Here is a 22,052-nt window from a genome sequence, read left to right as displayed (position 1 = left end):
TAGATTCACCAACAATTGGATGGTCACAGTTAGAAACAGTTAACTTATGCCTTTCGTTAACAACATATTGATGGAAAGGTAAAAGCTGATTTATTAAATCAATATAATAACATCGCCACAGTAAGTGACAAAGAAAGCAACAATTTATACACAATACACCACCAACAATTAACAATTCAATCTGAATTTATTTAACCCTACTCGCATAAAAAAATTCATATCGTTCGTCATTGAACGATTATAAATAAAGGTATTATCATATATGTCTTTTTTTTTAAATTTGAAAATATAAATTATGATTGGGATAAATATCGCACTTAAGGGAACAAGATAAACTCTTTACTTGAATTAAGGTATATGATATTGAACCAAACTGTTCCATTTTGAAGATTCGTTAACTGAATCTTCATCAAACGATTACATGAGTTCTATGCCTTGTTTGCAAAATTCTATTGGATTGAAAAGCTCGCAGAGATTCTTTGGTTTTTTCTTGATCATGCATTCTTGAACGTGACGTCACCAAAATTTGAGATGTAATGCCGGATATTATTTTCCTGTCGACTGTTAAACTGGAAGCTCACGGCGAAATCTCGAATTGCGCGAGAAGGACCGTGAACCGTAACCTTCTCCATGAGGGCTTCACGCGCCGACTGATGGTTCGAAAACATGGCAGCAATGTTTTTTGTTTCTTTGGCAGTGTTTAATTTCATTCTCTCCGATTTGAAAGTCTCTTCACGATTTAAAGCTAACTCTAGCTGGTCTGAGATCTCCTGCCGCTTTTTGTCGATCTCGTGCTCCGCCGCTGTGTAGAGTTCCCTCTCCCGCTCATCAATGGCGTCGCGGATACGGTCAAACGTTTGTCTGATCTGGACTCCGAGCTCTTTTTGAATCTGCTCCAGGTTGTCGGACGCTTTCTCTAGAGCCATCCGTTTGTCGTGGAGCGTCTTCTCCTCGCTTTCCATCTCTGTTAAAGTTTCGTCTAAGACTGGCACGTACTTGTGGAGGGCCTCTTCCACGTTCATCACGATGTGCCCATTCTTCTCCTTGTGGTCAATAACGGTGCAATCTCTACACACAGGGGTGATACACGGCTCACAGAAAAAGTTCAGCGGCTGCATCTGGTGCTTCTTGCAGTAGGCGACATCCGGCTTCCCCGTGCATCTGACGAACGCCACGAGTTCGCGGACTGTGTGATCATTTGGAAGCCGTAAAATCTCTGCTTCTGATGCAATAAGTCCCTCCCGACAAGTCGGGCACGATATTTTGACAGCTACGGGCATGCTACGAAACGCTGACGTCAGATTGCGCCGAAACTCGCCCTCCACTCGGAACATCTGCTTCAGGCAATCCAGGCAAAATGTATGGTGACATGGCAACATTTTTGGCATCTTTTCATCCTCGTCAAACGTTTCTCGACAGATCAAGCATTTCAGAAAGGTGTCCTCGAATCTCTCTTCGTCAAAGACAAGGTTCTTCTTATTGTTTTTGTCAGGAGTTGGGATCACCACGCCGGTCTCCATTGGTTGGTTAAACCCTGAAATGGCAACAACCGAAATAAGTATGTATGTTCATAAGAAGATACTGCTAGATCTTCTTATAATATGTTTCACCTATATTACAAAAGCTGGCGTCAAATCGCCAAGATAAAATACAGCTTTAAAGGGTTTTATCTTGATTGGACAGTAAAAGTAACAGATAAATTGCCAGAGTGAATTTTATGACGGGGTTATCCAGTGGCGGGTCAGGAGACAGGCATGTACCTATCCACCATCAGACAGTGGTCCTGTTTCATCATTTCTCATTATTAAACTTTTCTGCTTGCCTCACTCACACGTGACCTAACATGACCAGCTGGGAATTTACTAACGTCTCTGTGGCCCGGGGTCTGGGTGTTAACTGTGCTAAGGTGTCGGACAGGTAAACACAGGTAAATCGAATTTTCTACCACAATGGCCGCGGATTTCCCGTCGGATATACCTCTGTTTTCTGAATAACTTCACTATCTGAATGACTTCACTATCTGACTAGATATATTGGTCTGATTTCCATTGTGTTCTGGGCGTATGACGAGAGGACTAAATGTTAATAGGTTGTTCAGATCTGATGGAGATGTCTGATTCAATGCAGATTTACCCCAATTTACCAAATCAGTTAATCGCTATATGCACAGGGTCTGGTAAATACCCTTGACCAGTATTGGGTAATCTTTATTTGGCCCATCAGAGTTAATAACTTACTTGTCCCACTATCTATAATGTCATCAGTACTTTTTGGTATTTTATTATGCTGGTATTCAGTTTGTTACGATTTACTCTCGACAAGAAGAAGCAATTCCTTGTTTGTTTACCAGAACATTTTAATTTAGGCGAGGGAGTTTCAATTTCTAATTGGTGGTTGAAATATGATTCTTATTTATGATGAACAAGTTTCATTAGTTTGTCCACGGTCAGTTAGTGTTTGAGAGACTAGCCATGGATTTCCAAGGACGACACTGTCTTTGTTTATTAGTATATAATTTAACTTAGCGGAATCCTCAGGCTCAGCTCTAACTTTCATCCAGAGTTTACCCAGACCTAAAGTTCCTCATCCAAGCAATTTTGTTCACTGACGACCCATACTCACCTGCAGCCTAACTGTTCACCTGAATCATTTCAATCAATATTTTCATTCACTCGGTACCTAATTTATATGAATCTGGCTCCTATATATTCCTTAACAATTTTCCGGGAAATTTGAATTGTTATGGTCTCTAGTTTTATCAAAACCATTTTGCGGAATATTTTGATTCATACGCAAATGGGTCCTCTTTAGCTTTACCAAAACCATTTTTTACAGGAATATATACTAATTTTTCGACTCATATTGTCCCTAGTTTTACCTGAATCATTTTCCAGCTCTTTCATTTTCTCCTCCAGTCTTTTCTCTTCCTCCTCTTTTTCTGTTGTCATGGTTTCTGTTTATAAGAAGAATAATAGACCATCAATTTTCAGTTTTTGAAAAAACAACACGCTGTCAAATTGTAATGAATACGCCCGCTAGAAAAGCCTGTGACATCTTTACAGCTGTTTTTTGTGAATTTTACTGATTAAAGCAATATATAAGCTGCAATTTTCATGTGGAATTTGTTTTCACAAATATGTTATTTTCAACTAAAATGACAAAAAATATCATGGTTTGTAAATTTCTATGAGCCATATTTTTGTGGAAAAAAACCGTCAAGAAGCCTTATATAATTGGAGCAAAATTGAAATATAATAATTGTCCTGTACAAAAATTGATCTGCTATACTTAATAGAGGAATCTTTCTTTTGACAAAAAATAATGATGCATGTTTCAAAATCCTATTTATCATAAAAGTTTAAGTTACATGCAGACTTATCGTTCTAGAAGGTTTATGCAGCAAAATTAAATTCTAAAAAAATACAGCTCATTTTGCTTTTAGATAGAATGAAAAAGACAATGGGTTGCAGTTTGAGCACGAACAACACCCCCTCAACGACATATGTTCCAGTTATAAAATGATTGAAACAATGTTCCTTGTGATGAGTTGAGAGCTGTCTCCACTTGATATTGTTATGAACATTAATACCATCTATCTCAGACACAGGCAGTGTGAGTGTTGGTGTGAAATCTGAATCTAATACAGGTGGAATAAGAAATCTCGCCATTTCAGAAAAGCAAAGGTGGGTTTTTAAACAGATAAAAAGCTGTTATATCACTGAATTATTAATTCCGCACTCCTCGCCCCAGACATGGGTTAATCGATCTGGCGAAAGTACACACTACAGACGCTATGTAAGAGCTTCTATAATCCTAGCTTGTAGACACAAAAACTAAGACAAAGAAAAACCTGGAAAGTGAAAGTAGACGTCCACCACCTATCGATTCAGCAATCTGTGGACTTGGAGACCGGATCGCTGGGTGTACACCTGTGATTTCTGTGAGGGACTAGTACATTGTTGGAGTATTCTTACCTGTGTCTCGGTCTCCTGTTCGCTGCACAGTCCCACAAATACCTGTCTCTCTCTAACAGCGCGGCCCTCAAACCACTGCAGGCTCTCTTACTCATTCATTTTTCACCGGTTTGGGCAAAACTGTTTATGTTATGCGCGATTCGATTGGCTGGTTACATTTATAGGTCATTGGAATATTTTAGTCAGCGGACCGTAAACCCTGCTTGCTGTGAGGCTCTTGCAGTTTACCTGTTAATTGTGTAGATAAAACGGAGAGTTTGAATAGATAAAATATTGCATGCATCAGATGTAAAATTTTCAAATAGCGGCTGGTACATGCCTGTTATAGATTAAAATTTTCTTAAAATTCATATTTTCGTTACCGACAAATTCCCTTTCTTTTTTCTCTTTTTTAATAGCGGTGACGATCATTATTTAGTCTATTAGAAAAAAATAACTTGTTATAAATATATTATACTTTGAAAAAAAAATCAATGTAAAAATTCTCAATATAACGATTATTTTATTTTATAAAACGAATATCAGTGATGAAATATACATGTACATGTAAGTACATGTAAAAGTAATCGTCCCTTTACAAGAAAAATAAATAAAGTTGATAAAGAGCAGGCAGGGTTGTAGAATAATCTCAGGTCAGGTGTGGGAGGGTTTAGTCATAATAAGAGTACCTGTTCCAGGCGACGGGCCAATGCCGGGGGTTGACACTTAATCCTAATCTTACTTCAGGTATGTAGTTAGTTTGTATGTAACGTCAGGGCATTGATCGCAGTTACTTCCCTTACGTATAATTCTTATTTAAACCCTTTTATTGGTATTTTATAGATTTAATAGTAATAAAATAAAGATTACATATATACAAGAATACATATTTAATTAATGTAAATCTTAAGTTTATTTCTTTTTAAAATTAATATTTAGGGTTATTATAAAAACAAGATATATTTTGGTAGTTTATCTTAAAAACTTTAAAATTGATTTCTTATTATACTATATAAGTTCAATAAACCATGACTTAGGTACTCTGGTTTCTCTTCAATCCACGCTTAAATCTTTCGCCTTTTACTAAAGATTTCCGTGGAGAGGAACATAAAATGAGTCTATAGACTTATTTTTGAAACCCTACCTTGGTAGGGTACATTAACTCAAATAGAAAATCACAACAACACCACCTATAATGGGTTATTTCCAGTAAAGAGGATTTATCATAAGTTGCTAGTTGTGGATATTATCAAAAGTATTTTGATGCCTGGCATCGTTCATTTTTCCTTAAAAAAAATTCTGAAAATTTTAAAGAAAGTGAGCGCACAACATTGTAAGTTTGCAGGAATCCTCGACACGAATCAATTGGGATTTAAATGTCTATAACCTCAAAAGGCTATATACAGGTTTCAACAAAAATATATAATGTTGAGAGTCGAAGTACATGGCTATTCCGGTTATTAAAAAACTCACAAGCTTTCAAAAAATGGCAATGAGAGGTAAACCGATAACTAGTTGAAAATGTTAATGCAAACATATTTTAATGAAGTTATATTGTGTATACTCTAAAAAAGCTAGTAATAAGAAAAGAAAATAGTGTTCATTCAGCAGATCTAGAAATCAATAACAACAAATTAAAAATACCGGCATATTATAATTCAACATCATGTTATAATGACAAACATTTAAAACAAAAAAGTTTAATTTTTTTTTAAAAAGACCACCAGTTGGATTTGAACCCAAAACACTGAATGTTTGTATTCACTAATCCAGAACGAAACCACTGAGCCATGCGAGACTTGTCAATATGCTCTATAAAGTACTGTTTGAAACAACATTGTCATATCAATGGACTTTGTTATTTATCCTTCAAAATATAATTTGGAAAAGTACATAATTAGTCATCTCTGGGTCATCTCTCCATCTTTTTTTAAAAAGCGACATTTTTAATGTTGAAATATGTTATCTTTACACGTTTCAAATATGTGGAGAGAAGACCCAGAGACAACAAAATCATTTAAAAACAGTTGTAAATAAGTAGGATTTTGCACGAATTGCATCGTGTTGCTATATTTAGACCCATATTATGATAAAACCTTTTGCATTTCAAATATTTTTCCACTCATTCCACATCCAACAGAAACCAAATAACGGTTATAATTCGAAAAATATTCAAAATTAATTGATGAAATTTTCACTCTCCTTGTGCGCCCAGATTCCTGGAAAACATTTGAAGTCATATGTCAAACTCAATCCCAGTGGCCACTATGATAAATGTATAGAGCATTGTCTTTTTAATATCTTTCAATTTTAATATTTCAATATCAAAGCGACACGTACATTTCACAAAATAAATAAATTGGTCATGTTCAACTTTTTCGATTATGGATGTAAATGAAATAGAGTTTCGTAATAATTTGATAACCCTTATTGTGCGATTGAAAAAAATAAACAACATCCTTGTTGTGTACGCGTTTTATTATAGTAGCTGCAATAATGGGGCCCACTCCGATTTTTTTTTTATTTCTGATGTCCCCCCCCCCCCCCCCCCCAAATACTTGTTTGCATAACCCTAGCCTTGCATTATATCATAATGCTGCAAGTTGAGTCTTCCAGAGTTATCTTTCCTACCACGATCCAAAATTTTGTAAAGTGCCCCAATTTTAATATGTGACTACCCACTAGCTGTTAAACCACCACCGGGAACCTCTCCCCTTACCACCGGGAACCTCTCCCCTCGTTGAGATCGATCCCGGGTCTCCGACGATGCAGCTATAATAGCATGCTTTGATTTGGTTTTTTATAGATACATTTCGATTATTGAATGTTCAAAAGGATTTTAGCAAAAGACTCCCAAATACAAAGTCAAGTAGAAGAAATCTTATATAGAATAATTCTATAGAATAAATAAAATGTCATTGGTGTACAGCGTAATAATATTTATTGTACATGTATTGGTCAATGGAAATATAGAATTCAGAAGTTAAGGGAATACCAACAATAAATTATCTTATTTTTAAAAGATAAAAATTGTATTTATAACATTTTTTGTTCCAATACATGCATTCGAATTGATGCACATACATAGAATAGTTCTCGGTTTTTTAATAAAAGAAAAGCGCAGTCAAACTAAAACTATTCCGAAATATCTGACGATTTCCTAAAGTCTGTCTCAAGATATTTATGCCGCACATTTAGTCGATTTTTAATAAAAATACACACACATGATAAGGAAGTGCAATTCAAATCGATGAGGGGAAAATTTCCAAGATATGTTCATTGACACATTTTTGTTTTTCACCCGGATAAAAAAAAGATAAACGATATCTTACGGAGCTAGATTTATAATGGGTAATGTTTACATCTTTTCTCCATTCAGAATTTACTTGGAATACCTCGCACAATTTTTCAAAATTATCATCCGGGTACCTTCGTTTCTTTTGCAATGGGAAATTCCCGTAGATTTTTTTTTATTTTTAGCCATGGATTAAAATATGATAGCCTAGAGGGGGCGTTTCCAAGGGGAAATCTTTGGATTTTTTTTAATACTTAAACAATAAAATGCTTTCTTTGGTGAGTCATTCGGGATATGAAGGTTGCGACATTGCAGAAAAAATACAATGTAAATTTTTTCTGCAATGATCATAACCTGCATGAATCATTGAAGAAAACATTTTATTGTTTATGTTAACATCTTTTTTTTTTTTTTACTAATTAAGTAATTGAGCGTAAAGAATAAGTAAAATTCACTAAATTACTGTTAACGTGAATAAGTACGTTAGCTAAAAGAAACAGCCAAATCGTTTCCTGTGAGACTTTGAGTCTGACATCATCATGGTTATTTCATGCAGTCCGTCATTTTTCTTACGTAGTTGTTGGTCTCGACCAATCGATAAACAGGGCGTGTCAATATCATTCCTGTCTGTTTCTTGTCAGTTTCAGCCGCTGTAAATTTCGACCAATCGCTAAACAGGGCGTGTAGATTCCAGTCTGGTTGTTTATATCATTGAATGAACCCAGATGTACATTTTTTTTTGTATTTATATTTAATCAATTTAAGAAAACGTGCGGCATAAATATTTTGGGACAAACTTGTATATATTTAGCCTTATAAACGATTTCATTTTGATGTTACATGCTAGGCAAGTAAAATACCAAAATCGTTAAAAAAGCCAGAAAAACTTCAGATGTTTCAGACTCTAAAACTAAAACATGAAATTCCCCCGGTCCAAAATCAACTCGAAGAATTGTGCCTCAATCCTTGCATTTTGCTAATCAAAATGATGAAAATAATGAGATTTCTTTCTGTATGGACTGAAGCTTGAAGGAACGCCGGTATTTTTTATTGTTATACTTTCATGTTAAATACTGAAATATGATTGGTTAAGACGCAGTTCATAATCCGTTCTATTACCCTCAGCGTTAGCAACGCACTTAGCAACGGGTAACATTACAAATTGTTACATGCGCGAAAATTATGCGCGTGCGGTTCGCTGTAGAATTCACGTTATTCCTATATTAAAGCAGTAAAATTTTCTTAAAAATTAAGACATTCAGTATAACAAAATAAAAAGTGCCTGTTTGGGAGGATAACAGTTGAAATTGACACCCCTCGAAAACCATTGTCAACCTCCGCTTCGCGTCGGTTGACAATGGTTTTCTCGGGGTGTCAATTTCAACTGTTACCCTCCCAAACAGGCACTATTTATATACTAATCAACGGAGGCGATCAAGCGAATCAAAAGTATAGAACCATTTAACACAGTGGACTTCGTTATGACGTAACTATCTATTTCTGGCATCAAAACAACTTAGCTCAAAAGCCAGAGAAATCATATTGATTCAAAGCGCCATGGCTGAGTAGCCTACAATGAAATAGACAGGTCTATGTCACATTACTGTTTGAAACAACTACATCTAAAAAGTCTTAGCTCCTGTTAAATTGGTTCTAATTAAAGACCCCATGTTAGGGAGTAGTTAACCTAAGATCGTTAACTTCGTTTTGTCAATCCGATCAAAATTAGACATAAAATCCGTAAATAGGTTCGCCCCAATATACATGTATGGTACGCATTAAAAAAATCTAAGAACATACCAGTATATTGTTTAGCTTACGATTGAGGAGCAGATTCATGAGAATGGTTTATAGTCGTCTGTGATATTGATTTTCAAACAGATTTCGGATTTTTTCGATTTGTCACCAAGATGATACTGTGAACCAACTTTATTCGCTGCGACTTTATTTCGCGATTTACCAGAGATACATATGTTTGCAGCGACTACTTTTCGCGATTATGATTTTCGTTTATACCAGAGACTTTTTAAAAAAGACCAGTTAACAGCGAGCAATATATATTCTCGACAAGTTGGCTCTTGCGAACCTCGCGAATATATCTCCTACGCCAATTACAGTTTGTTTACCTTATTATGTGTTGAGGCTGCCAGACTTCAGCAGTCTGGCTTTCACTCGTCAGCAGTGGGTTAAACTGTGTTGTGTTTACATGTAATTAATGGATAAGGGTACATAATATATGACTGAAATAAAAATGAACAACTTTCCTTTAAATTAAATTAATTCTAAAGTATTTCAAAATATAATGCCAAAGGTAATGATCATATTGCAATCACCCTTGAGTATTCGTGTTGAATTATTTTTGAAAAGAAAATTCTGGAAAAAAGTACACTATTATGTTAGTAGGGTTGTTTTCAGCTTTAGTCCGTCTATTTTTTATCCATTTATCAATATTCTACAGGAAAATGCCAAGTCTAGACAAAAGAAATTTTTTATTTCATTATAAAGAAACCTTTTCTAGAGTGTCTGAACACACGTCTCTTCAAAAGCAAATTAAGCAAGTTTTTTTTCCGTGGCATTACATTTCGTATTTATATCCTGGAGACATCGAAGCGAAGACAATAGAAAAAAGAGAAAAAATCAAAAAGTAAGATCACCTTTCTGTTGAAAAGACACCTGCACCTGCTTTCCATTCTTATAAAGGACAGCATAATCTTTTATATTAACCCTTCACGTCAAAACATTTCTTTACATGCATACACAGATTCCCCCCCCCCCCCCCCCCCTTTTTATTTGATACAAACAAGGTGTATATAGGCCTAACGCATAAGTCTTAGCTTCTAGATTCAAGGTGTTTTTTCTACTGAACCTTGAACCGAGTTTGATCACAACTGGTTTTCTTATCCCTTATGAAATACATGAATCACCCCTCTAAACTGAGGATTCTTAACCAAATCTCTCCCCCCCCTCTCTCTCTAAATGATAAATTAAGACTGGAAAATATTTTTACAGCATACTTCCAAACAAATTTATAAACTTAGTTTTAAAAAAGAGAAATTTTAAAAATCAATAAGTAAATAATAACAAAAATAAATGAAGTAATTGTTATTAAATTGATGACGTCACTTTGTTGCTCACCTAATCAATTTATTAACGCATGTGCGTTTCAACTGTTTATATAAATCAGAACTTTTCATCTCATCAGACAATTAACTTATAATCACAACAGTCACTCAAAGCAGTTTGTTCTTTTTATTATGTTTTTATCTTTATTTGTATTTTGCATGAATACAGCAAGCTTTCCATGTAACACGTATTTTATTGTATTGATCAACAAATAACATCACATCAACATACTGTAATAGTTAGAGTTCAGTGCTTGTCCATCGTCACTGACTTCTCTAAGGCGGGCAGGTTCACTTTCATAAAGTTATTCACATTTGCTCTTCTACTTCCGGTGTCCAGCTTCGGCTTTAATAAGTCACGTGACAAGACCGGACTTCCGCCATTTCCACAAATGGCGGCGTCATCGAAGAACTTGACGACGTTGGTGCCCGGAAGTGAACGGCAGGAGTTATTGGAGGCTGTGTGCGAGAGCGGACCCCTTTGGACTCCGGTGGACGTCTGGAATTTCCCGGTAAGTCGCTGGAGCTTGTGGCGCTTCCAGGAAGTTTTCAGGCAGCAACAGCAGCGAACGAACTCCCGTTTGAAGTTAATGGTAAACATACCTAGAGGAAGAAGCAGAGAAGAGTGAGGAGGTTCTCTATCCAGGGTGTGGAGGGAGAAGGTTCGGTCTTAATTAGTGTTGCTATAGCCACCGCCCCCATTTTTGAGTTTCCCGCCGGAAGGTGGTAGTGAACATCCCTACAATATACGGACATCCGGATTCACTCAAACTCTATCCACTGATATACGTCATAAAGATTTAACAAAGGGAAGAAAAGGGTAACTCAAATCTAAAACATCTAGAAAGGAAAAATGAAGGGGAGGGGGAGGATAAAAAGAGAGATTTCTTAAGCTACATTAGAGTGTGCAGACACTAAGTTGCTTTTGAGGACGGTGAAGGTGAATTGCCACCTAGGCGTGTGATCATGTCATTAATAGACCAACAAATGTCCCAGAAAAGACACAGAAAAGAATATTCAACAGTTTAACTAGCTGCAATTTTTAACTAGCTGCAATTCTGTAGCTCCCGGTCTGAAAAAATTCGGATGGACGACCTGGGAGCTACAGTGCCACCCACTGAAAAAATTGTATACTTATTGCGCAGAAATACGTGTGCTAGTTTTGGACTGATTAACCTTATTTATACGCAAATTCTGTGAAAACAATTAGTGTCAATAAATTATACATGCAATTTACTACTGATATCGTCACTTTACTTGCCTCAGACTTTCTCCAGAACACGCTACCGACATCGGAAAATCAAGTATGTTAAATTTACATCGAAATCGAGAGTCGCCATTTTTATATGTAAACAAACTGCACCACTTCAATTCACAGGGCTGGTGATGGTGTTTAAAAGATTATCAGAGGCAAGTAAAGAGACGATATCAGTAGTTAAATGCATGAATAATTTAATGGTACTAATTGTTTACACAGAATTTGCGTATAAATAAGGTTAATCAGTCGAAAACTAGTGAACGTTTTTCCGCGCTGTAAATACATAATTTGTCCAATAAATGGCACTGTAGATCCCAGGTCGTCCATCGGAATTTTTTCAGGCCGGAGTCTACAGACCTGCAGCTACAGTTTAACACAGTTATGAATAATTCCAATGTTATTAAAGAAAACTGTTATAGCAAAAAGGAAATAACTTATAAAAGTAATGCGTTACGAGTTAAAACGAGGCGTAAGCTTATTAAATCTTGAGGTCGAGGGATTAAAGAGGGGGAGAGAACAAAAACAAACCACGCACATCGTTTATTCAGTCAGTCTTAAGAAGCCTTGCAACTGATAGAGGTATTAAATGCATTAAAGTACTGTATTCCCAATCCCGTTAACTGTCCCTATTTAGTATAACTAAACTGCTATCATGCGAACAAGAACCTCAAAAGTACAAACAATCATTGATTATTTCAAAGAGCAACTACAGGTACCAGCATATCAAACAAAGTCCGTATTACGTTCGTAAAAAATTTAATTATTAGTTAATTTCCAGTATAAGTTTTTACCCTTCAAATAAATTTTTCATTCGACTAATTAATTCAAGGAAAATTCCCTCGTTGCTTTGTGTATAGTAATAAATTCATACATCTTTCAAGACCCAATCTTCGCTAGCCAAGGGTTTTCGGTCCGCTTTGCTCCCCATAAACCCTTGGCGGATTTCATTATGAAAACTCGGTGACAGGCTCCGCTTTATGATTGGCTGCAGCTGCGAGTAGCTGATCCAATCACAGTGCATGTAAATATAAACTTTAAAAGAAAACAACCGAGTACAGTGCTTCTTCAACGATGGTCTAACCAGATCGCTTTAAAACCTACTGTTACCTACATGTATCTATTTTACTGGGATTGAACATGTAGCTCTACAAACTTGTCATGGCTCGCGTGATCAGCATGGGAAGTAAACATGGCAAATGTAGAAGTTGCCTATCCCGTTAGTATATACGTTTCTGCTTATGGTTATTGCTTTTAAAGATTCAATGATCTTTGTTTTATTTAATTTCTTTGGTCCGCAATATTCACGACAGCGATACCTGGTTTTATGGCATGAAAACTTTCATATACATGTAAATCGGCGACTTTCTCACTCCGGTCTTTACAAAACACGATGAATAAAACATCCTGTGCTTTCCGTTCGTTATTACTTAATTCGTATTTAACATGTTTAATAGCATCGTTGATTATGTTCCGACATTCGGTAGTCAGCATGTTTTTAAGTTGTATTAATACTGTAGTGTGTATATAACCCGTTGTTTAATTCGATTAAAATGTAAATATGCAAGGGGCGCAACTCAAGTTGCTCGCTAGATAGCGCCACCACATCACCGAGTTTTCGTAATGAAATCCGCCAAGGGTTTACGGGGAGCAAAGTGGACCGAAAACCCTTGGCTAGCGAAGATGTCAAGACCCCGAAGTACATGTAATTCATGCTATACGTACCATAAACAATAGGATCCATGCATGAGTTGGACACAGCGAAAAGAAAAAGCCCCCTCTGTACCTTGGGGTCTAGCTGACTGGCAGAATCACTGAAATACAAAACGTTAATGTATCGTAGAATCTGACCACAGGCACTTGTTTCTGAGAAAAAAATTTACCCTATAGTATAATAATAACACAAGGTATCTAACTCCGAATGAGGTAAACCAACCCCTCCCGTGTGTTGCAGTCGTTTTCGCTTTTATACGAAATGCAATGCAAAAGTGTTTAGTACCATTTTCTTCTACAATAAATTATCTAAACAACCATATATAGCATGTTTACTTTTGTTGTTTTCTAATGTGCATAATCTGCGTCAAAACATGATAGACTCCAATTAAACCGTAGACACGGAAATGATAGCATCGCAGAGGATAGTAATTCGGATTCTGATTGGCTAGGAGTCTGTTTCTAAAATTACACAGGAAAAACTGAACGAGTTATTTATAACCTCGAAGGAAAAACAAATTTATTTAAAAAATTATTTAAATTATTTATGAATACCATTAAACTATATGTGGCAAACTTTTTTTCACAGAGTCAGTTGTCAGTGAGCTAGATTGACAGGCACTCAGATTAAAAAAAACTCTCCTTGGTATTATACAGAATTATAAGCATTGTATGTTGTAGGGTTTTTTTTGTTTTTTTTTTTTAGTAAAATCAGAACCGAGTGACTGTGATTTTTTAAATTGAAAAATACACACAGCCCATTGTAAACTTACTATGTAACGTTAACTATATTGAAAAAAAAAATGTTTTTGTATTTTTCTTTATACGTGTAAGCTGTCTATCATTATGATATAGTTATTCATTTAATTCATAGTTAAATGTTGTATTTAATTCATTCCATAAACAAAATCCTTCTTATTGCAAAATTCACTGTGTTTTCAAATTCTATCACCTGAAATGTTTTCAAAATCTACTATCCGGTGATTATCTTCGTCTTTCTTTCAACGCAATGAACATTCTCGAGGTATACCGAAAACCTTGGAATTCATCAGTAGCTAAAAATAGCAGCTAGCAGTGGCTGATCATCAATTCATATTTAATTAACGAAACGTTTAATTTGCAATATTTTATTTTATTTAAACATCATTAGTTTTTTGCAAATTTTAGACACTGAAAATGTTTTTTAAATCACGTAATTTTATTCATTTTATTCTCTGCGATACTATCATGTCAGTGTCTACGGTTTAATTGGAGTCTATCATGTTTTGACGCAGATTATGCACATTAGAATACAACAAAAGTAAGCATGCTATATATGGTTGTTTAGATAATGTATTGTAGAAGAAAATGGCACTAAACACTTTTGCATTGCTTTTCGTATAAAAGCAAAAACGACTGCAACACACGGGAGGGGGTGGTTTACCTCATTCGGAGTTAGATACCTTGTGTTATTATTATACTAAAGGGTAAATTTTTTTTCTCAGAAACAAGTGCCTGTGAATCTGACAGGAAATGACTAAACAAACACAGAATAGTTTTTCGTCTTTTTAACGACCAAGAGCAACGGAAAAAGCCTTGTGTGACTATTAAGATTTTATAGCACGAGATTGGTTAATATCCGGAATCCGGACAATGGCTGACGAAACTCGAAATTTCGATATATGTTGACCATTTTTCTGATTGTTAAATAGTTGCTGGAATGCTAATTGCGCCCATATTATGCAGTCCTTCTTCTGTAAGTGTATGAGAGTAATATCACTTTTACTTTCTATTTTATAAGCAAATCATTTTTCTGAAATATTTGATATCTTACATTGAATGTATAAACGATACACATTATTTTATTACTTTCATGTATATTGTAACTATTGGATGTTATTATTTTTTCTGTCGAATTTCAATATTTGCATATAACTACATGTACTAGCGTTGGTTCATTTTCAGCCATCAATTCCGTTCATTACTCCATAAATGCAATTGCTACATACATACCTATTGTTACATGTCATTTAAGTTATTTTAGGCACATATAACGTGTTACGCAGAATAGATTAACTTTGCTGAAAACATAATGTGTGTATACTGTTTCACACATCTTATCTAATCATAATACAATTCTGTGTATTCCAGATGAATATCAAATTAAAACAAAACAGCACAATTTTATGAACATATATAAATTTTAATTATGTAACGTTAAGTATAATAAACGTTAGGATCGGTAGTCAACATCGACCCGAGACAAGCCTCCATCCATCGGGTAACTATCTATCAGGCTATGATACTGGGGTTGGAGTGTAAACATGTTAGCAAAGAGCTTTCAGAGAGCCAACAATCTCAAGGATAGCAATGAGAATATCAAACACAAAGGACCGCGCTCATTTTACTCCGATGTAAGACTCTGTCTTGATTAAAGATATTAAGAGGTTATTGTGATGCTAAATTATTTCCTGACACCCAGAGAGTTCGGCTTTATAAATGTAGCCACTCAATCGACAAGTATAAATAATGTAGCATAAAGGCGGAAGACAAATCCAGTTACTTATTGAAATCTTAATTCTTCATTTACTAGCGAAAGGCAGCTAGTTTTGGAGTGAATTCATAATGCAGATATAAGATAAAGATGTAAGATAAAGTCTTTTCTAGAAACATATCTATCTTGAATTTAAAAAAATTCAGACCGGAAGTGACGTATACGCACCTGTCAAACCACCACCAAGCCGAGAGAACAAAGTATGGCGTCCAACAGATCACGAACACGCTGACTGCCAGAAATAAAAATAAAGATAAATGTAGGGAGGAAATAGTAAGCGACAATTAAGTGTTTATGATAATTGCTGATCTACATAAAAAAGCTATTCATATGGGTACTTCCCTACGGCTAACACGTAAGAAGGCCAAAAATTCAATAACGGGTTAATTTTTTCCCCCAACTAATAGACCATTGTTACATTTACATATATGATATGTTTTCCTGCATTCTATTTGTACTAAACGCCATGACATATACACACCACACACCTTATATTAACAGTATATGAGGAATTAGGTTATATTTTAACATGGCCATGTATGTTCACCGTGGGCATTCATGCTTTTTACAACTATTCAGACAATGATATTAAGTTTACCTATCACAAGTGTCATTTTCAGAGTTCGTATTCGTGCTCTCTCCATATTTCCAACCGAGGAGCGACGCAGGCGCGACCGAGTTGAAAGGCATTTCGTTTCTTCTGAAAAAAATATAAAAGGATATCACAGAATTTGATTGATGGTACAGCCAATCTATGTGCTAAACCAAAGATATCGCTCTCGCTTTTCGACTGTGATCTGTACAAAGGCACGAAATTATTTCTTACAGGTTTAATCAATGCTATCTTTGTTGAATCGAAGAAGCATTCGGAGAGAACTGTAACAGAAGTAATTCACTGCTATCAGTCAAACCTCGTCTCCTGACGGCTTCAGGTACATTAATGTCTATAATAAGCTGCGTTCATTAGTCATCTCTTCTTTTGCGTAACGGATAAAGTCTTTTTATTTAAGGAGAAGAAATATAAACTTCCGGTAGAAGGCTAATGAAGTCGAAAACAGCCGACGGGACAGTAGTAAATCAACCCAACATTGCCAGCATTTAACCCATTTATAAAAAGATTAGTATTGTCTTTTACAAAAAGTGGACGGGTGATTTCTTTTTGGTATAAAACTATTCACAGGTGTGGAAAAAAGAAGAGACTGATTTATTGCTTTGTAATGGAAAATTAGCTAGGAGTTCCGATTGGTTTAGCGCGTTCTGAGGCAAATGTTCCACTCAAATTCCAAATAATCCGTTTACCCGCAAAAAATGCAACAATTTGCCCTAAAATTCAAGCTTTGCACATAAAATCCGTACATCTCGAGTACAAATGAATTTGAGTCATAAATTGACGATTGAACAACAGTAGAACAACTTGACACACTAGCGGGAATAGACAAATGTAATGTTAAAGTCGTAAACTTGGGGAGTTCGGTAATGATAAAAGGAATTTTGCTGCCCCTGCATATCGGGCCGGTAAATGCCTGATGCACTTCTACAAATGATAGCTGTCATAATATTCTGCAGGTACACGGTTTCTGCCATAAACCCAAATTTTATGTTCCATCAGTTTCAAGAGAGAGCAAACAGTGAACAACTGTCTTGACTAGGTAGCACATTTTCGCTGTGTTTCATTATTTGCTGATACATTAATCTATATATTTTTTTGTAACTATGTAGATACGATGGCGACAACTTATCCAGGTTAAAAGGGGACTACGTAATAAGTAAGGTATATATAGTCCTCCAAACAAAGGTTCCGCCTCCCTCCATTAAGAGTACATATGTATTGTTTGTACAGAAAATAAAACAGTAATTGTTTTATATTTACATTCAGTGTACATGGTATTTCCCCTTGTGTTTGCTTTCGAAATATGCGACGTTCAATTTTCTGACAATAAACTTAGCCAATCCATGCGCCTGGAGAACAGTATAAACGTCATCACGCATTTTGAGTATATTTACTATTGTAAGATTAAATGATACTTTCAACTTATAAATTACCAATTTAATGTTTTGGTAATTGTTGTAGGTTTACGTTTGAAATGCTTTTGAAAGATTAATTCTTAACAGCATTGACCTTTACATAGGTTATTTGGTTTGTTTGGAGGATACCCTTTACATAGGTTATTTGGTTGGTTTGGAGGTTTACCCTTTACAGTATTGACCTTTACGTAGGTTACTTAGTTTGTTTGGAGGTTTACCTTTTCCATAGGTTATTTGGTTTCTTTGGAGGTTACCCTTAACATAGGCTATTTGGTTTGTGTGGAGGTTTACTCTTTACATCATTGATTTTTACATACTACATATGTTATTGGGTTTGTTTGGAGGTTCACCCTTTACAGCATTGACCTTTACATAGGTGATTTGGTTTGTTTGTCGGTTAACCCTTTAAAACATTGCCCTTAACATATGTTATTGGGTTTGTTTGGAGGTGAACCCTTTACAACATTGACCTTTACATAGGTTATTTGGTTGGTTTGGAGGTGAACCCTTTACAACATTGACCTTTACATAGGTTATTTGGTTGGTTTGGAGGTGTGCCCTTTACAACATTGACCTTTACATAGGTTATTTGGTTGGTTTGGAGGTGAACCCTTTACAACATTGACCTTTACATAGGTTATTTGGTTGGTTTGGAGGTGAACCCTTTACAACATTGACCTTTACATAGGTTATTTGGTTGGTTTGGAGGTGTGCCCTTTACAACATTGACCTTTACATAGGTTATTTGGTTGGTTTGGAGGTTTACTCTTTACAACATTGACCTTTACATAGGTTATTTGGTTGGTTTGGAGAGTTACCTTTGTGTTACTTGGTAGATTTACCTTTCCGTTGTTTATTCTTTTTTAAGGTTTACCTCTGCAATGTTTTTATATATTTACCTTTGCATTGCTTCGTCTTTTTGGAGATCTCCCAGAGTATGAGCGAGTAGGAGGTGGTGATGATCAAGAGGGGTAAGGCATACAGGGTGATCAGGTTAAACAGGTTGTAGGCCAGCTCGTGGTTGTGTGACGGGAAAAAGTTGAACGTCACGCACTGCCTAAAGGTCCGGTACTTAGGGTGGGTCTCCACGTGGAATATGACGCTCTGAAAAAAGAGCAGAACGGCGTGATTACTCAGAGCATCACGTGACGTAGGATTTCTCACTGTTGCTTGTTAAACTGGGGAGAACCATAGATCCTTGTTTCTGAAAGAAATCACCCTAACAAAGGAATTAATAAAGGACAAAATAAAACCAAAATAATTTAATGTCATTAAAGTAATTGGTGTCGCTGGCCCGGGGGGGGGGGGGGGTGGGGGTTACGTAACATTACTAGTAATAAAAGGGAAGAGAAATGACGTTCATATAGAACCTCTTTGTAATAAGGCAGTTTTGATCCAAAAATAATCCTCATAAATTGTCCATTTAAAGCAATGAAATGCTACCTGGTACATCCACTAAATGCCGATTTGTAACTCATTTCATCTTTCTTTAATTTATCTGGCGTGGTATTAATACGGTCAAAGGCGCCCTCTACAGGCACACTGTCAGCCAAATCAGCAATTATTTCAAATACCTTACGTCTGAAGTTGAAGTATCTAAACATCTAAGGACGTATCAATTTCGTAATGTTTCTCGTTTTTTTTAGGTTAGAAATTTCAATGTTTTTGATTCATTTTTGAAATAAGATTGCTCATTTTTTTAGTTTCAGGTGGGAGAAATGCAATCAGATTTCAAAAGAATTAATAAAAATGTTTTCCGGCAAAGACAACTTCTTCTGCTTCTATTTTCTGGCGTTCTATTGGGTCCCTCTTGATAATTTTTATGACTCAGTAATGTGGGATAATCTAAGAACTGTCATTCATTTAAGAAATCATTCAGACAATAATCAGCGCATAAAAAATAAACAAAATATAAATGCAGAGAAAAGAAATTCTAAAATTCTTTTCAGATACCTGTAATTACAAGGTATTGCAACAACAACAAATTACCTTAAAAAGCAAATTTTGCCGCAAGTAAAGATAAAACTGTTTATGTACACGTACGATATACAAGAATAATTGTGTAGAACCTTGCAAAGTGCGATTTTAAAGTCTTGATTAACGCGTTATTGATGTGGCCCAAAGAATGTTCAACTGCGAACAGCAACGAAAAAAATGACAAATTTTCCTACAAAGTAAAGCGTGTCCCGAAATTACCTTTAACTTAGAAGCCATAACCTATTATAAATATCTATAAGCAAAACAAACAATGGATAATTGTCTTTTGATGAAAATTGGATACAGTAGTCGACACCACAGAATTGTAACTCTACAGGAAAATTAGTGTTGATAATGGAAACCATATCTAGCTTTAGTTCCGTATTATACAATCAACACCCCCTTCGCTAATGTAGGCTTATGTTGGGATCATTTCCCGAATTTTCTCAGAGGCTGAAAGTTTTGTCCTTTGGGAGGTGAACCACTTCCATAACCGTCCAGCAGACACATCGCAGTGATTTCATATACCAGTAAAAATGGGTACTGATTAGTTTAGTGATTACACTAATTTACTCGTGTATACCACAATAATAATTATGCAAGTTTATGCATTCACTTAAAAAATTAAACACTATGAAATATTTTGTTTTCATCCTACAATTTGTTAAAAAATATATGTTTAAATAAAAACTGAAAATTCTTACATTATGGGTTCTGAAAAATGTGTGAGCATTATCGTGGGTATTGCAGTAAAGCGATCTATTTACAATTTCTGGACATTGACTATTAGGTACTTGACTATTAGAGAGGTAGAAAGTTGATATATAATGCATCCAACGTGTGCGTTATATAACGGAAAATATAATTATTACATATTTATGAAAAGCTGCCTTAAATTGATATATGTCTTTCATTGATTTGAAAGCTTAACACCCATGAGTACATCAAGTACTTTGATTCTATGAGCGAAACTTCTTACTTACCGTTGATTTATTTGGTTTATGAAACAATTCGTGTGATTTTTATAGATTCATGCAAAAGCATTCATTGCAATTTTTGAATGTCCTTCGTGATTGGTCCGATTTTCACTTAATTTAGTACCAATAAAACATCGAAGGCGCTATACATTATTTGAAATAGATGAATTTTAGAAGAATAACTCCTCGATTAGTAAATTAATGATAAAAACGTGAAACTTTCAGAGATTGTAGATTAATATATGTAGGTGATCCTCTCATTTTGCAAATGTAAGAAATGCACAGGGCGCCGAAACTCTCCTGAGCTCGTAAATTGCCGTACAATTTTTCCCATACTTTGAACACATTTTGAATGCGTAAAGTACAGTTAAAGTTATATATTTTTTTGTACGATTATTTGTCATCAAGAAATATCGAGCCAAAAAAAGACAACATTCTTTTATCGAGAACTCCATTACGATCCCCATTTTGTAAGTTAAACAATACAGTAGCAAAAGCGTCAGCATCAGCAACGTGTAACTGAATATGATGACACGCTTATATGAGCCGTTTGATCAGGAAGGGTAAGGATTATTCATGAGAATGAAAAAGCTCAGCAAAATGTTCAAAATACGAGACTTGCGGTGGGTTTCCGGTGAGGCTCTTGTGTCTGTCAAGCAGAGTTTTTGAAATGAGCGATCACTTCTACAGCTATGCAATGATCAGTAAAGAACTTGTTCCCAAGAGGTTAGAATGTATATAAACAGATGCATGAATTAGTTTGATCTGCGACACGACCTTTTTTTGTAAAGAAATGTTTCTTCTGGATATATACCGGAAAGCATCGTAACCTAGGCGAGACAGTCAGATGGACAGACAAAATCGCCATTTACCAATAGCATACATATAACTGGGTAGATATTGATGAAATACATAGTTAATTGATGCTGGGACCAAGTATATATACATGTATGTGCAAATGACCAACTTGTTACAACTGTCGATCTGTGACCATATTCACACGGTCGATTCATTCATAAGGTTCGTGGCTCCTTAGCGTCATCGGAGCTTTAAGATGAATTTTTGCATCACACAGAGGTGATGTTACGGCAGATAAATTTTGTTTACCGAATTGCCAATCACCAAAAATAATAGCAGCTGTCCATATCACTAAGCCTGTCGATCCGTTTTGGTTGCCTGCTCCAGTATAACGCTCTGCTAGC

The 22,052-nt window shown here is 35.6% G+C and overlaps 2 protein-coding genes and 1 non-coding gene across 8 annotated transcripts in view; 1 reads left to right on the top strand and 2 right to left on the bottom strand.

Moving 5' to 3' along the window:
• Positions 1-293: 293 nt before the first annotated feature.
• On the bottom strand, positions 294-4,133 carry LOC105330404 (tripartite motif-containing protein 59). Of its 4 annotated transcripts, none has more exons than XM_011432059.4 (3): positions 3,975-4,133; positions 2,879-2,953; positions 294-1,534 (listed from the first exon to the last, which is right to left on the bottom strand). In XM_011432059.4, exons 2-3 carry the CDS (start codon positions 2,946-2,948, stop codon positions 495-497), a joined length of 1,110 nt encoding a protein of 369 aa, XP_011430361.2. In that variant the 5' UTR covers positions 2,949-2,953; positions 3,975-4,133; the 3' UTR covers positions 294-494. The 4 variants fall into 4 exon arrangements, with proteins under 4 accessions (XP_011430361.2, XP_019923698.3, XP_065942743.1 ...); XM_020068139.3 differs by having other exon boundaries at positions 2,879-2,958; positions 3,981-4,117; XM_066086671.1 differs by lacking the exon at positions 3,975-4,133 and adding an exon at positions 3,879-3,902.
• An 857-nt stretch (positions 4,134-4,990) lies between these two features.
• On the top strand, positions 4,991-5,108 carry LOC117689546 (U5 spliceosomal RNA). Its single transcript, XR_004601824.1, has one exon. It is a non-coding gene; the product is annotated as a U5 spliceosomal RNA (small nuclear RNA).
• Positions 5,109-10,488: 5,380 nt separating this feature from the next.
• LOC105330405 (adipokinetic hormone/corazonin-related peptide receptor variant I) overlaps positions 10,489-22,052 on the bottom strand; it is a 47,289-nt gene continuing 35,725 nt past the window's right edge. For 2 of the 3 annotated variants that reach the window (XM_034467117.2, XM_011432060.4), the window contains exons 2-6: positions 18,796-19,000; positions 16,470-16,571; positions 16,040-16,103; positions 13,351-13,439; positions 10,489-10,973 (exon numbers count right to left, since the gene is read on the bottom strand). In XM_034467117.2, coding sequence (XP_034323008.2) covers positions 10,618-10,973; positions 13,351-13,439; positions 16,040-16,103; positions 16,470-16,571; positions 18,796-19,000 — 816 coding nt within the window. In that variant the 3' untranslated portion in view covers positions 10,489-10,617. Of the gene's footprint in view, positions 11,110-13,350; positions 13,440-16,039; positions 16,104-16,469; positions 16,572-18,795; positions 19,001-22,052 lie in introns of all 3 variants that reach the window. The other variant, XM_011432062.4, reaches the window with a different exon arrangement.

Source organism: Magallana gigas, chromosome 6 (assembly GCF_963853765.1).
Source record: "Magallana gigas chromosome 6, xbMagGiga1.1, whole genome shotgun sequence".
Lineage (NCBI taxonomy): Eukaryota > Metazoa > Mollusca > Bivalvia > Ostreida > Ostreidae > Magallana > Magallana gigas.
This window is presented reverse-complemented; position numbering and strand designations above follow the sequence as displayed.

Excerpts from the sequence above, each read along its gene's own strand:
- LOC105330404 (XM_020068139.3), bottom strand. The coding sequence starts at position 4,069 with ATGAGTAAGAGAGCCTGCAGTGGTTTGAGGGCCGCGCTGTTAGAGAGA. Across the intron at positions 2,959-3,980 it reads GCAGCGAACAGGAGACCGAG|AACAGAAACCATGACAACAG; the intron begins ACACAGGTAAGA and ends ATTCTTCTTATA. Across the intron at positions 1,535-2,878 it reads AGAGCTGGAAAATGATTCAG|GGTTTAACCAACCAATGGAG; the intron begins GTAAAACTAGGG and ends TTGCCATTTCAG.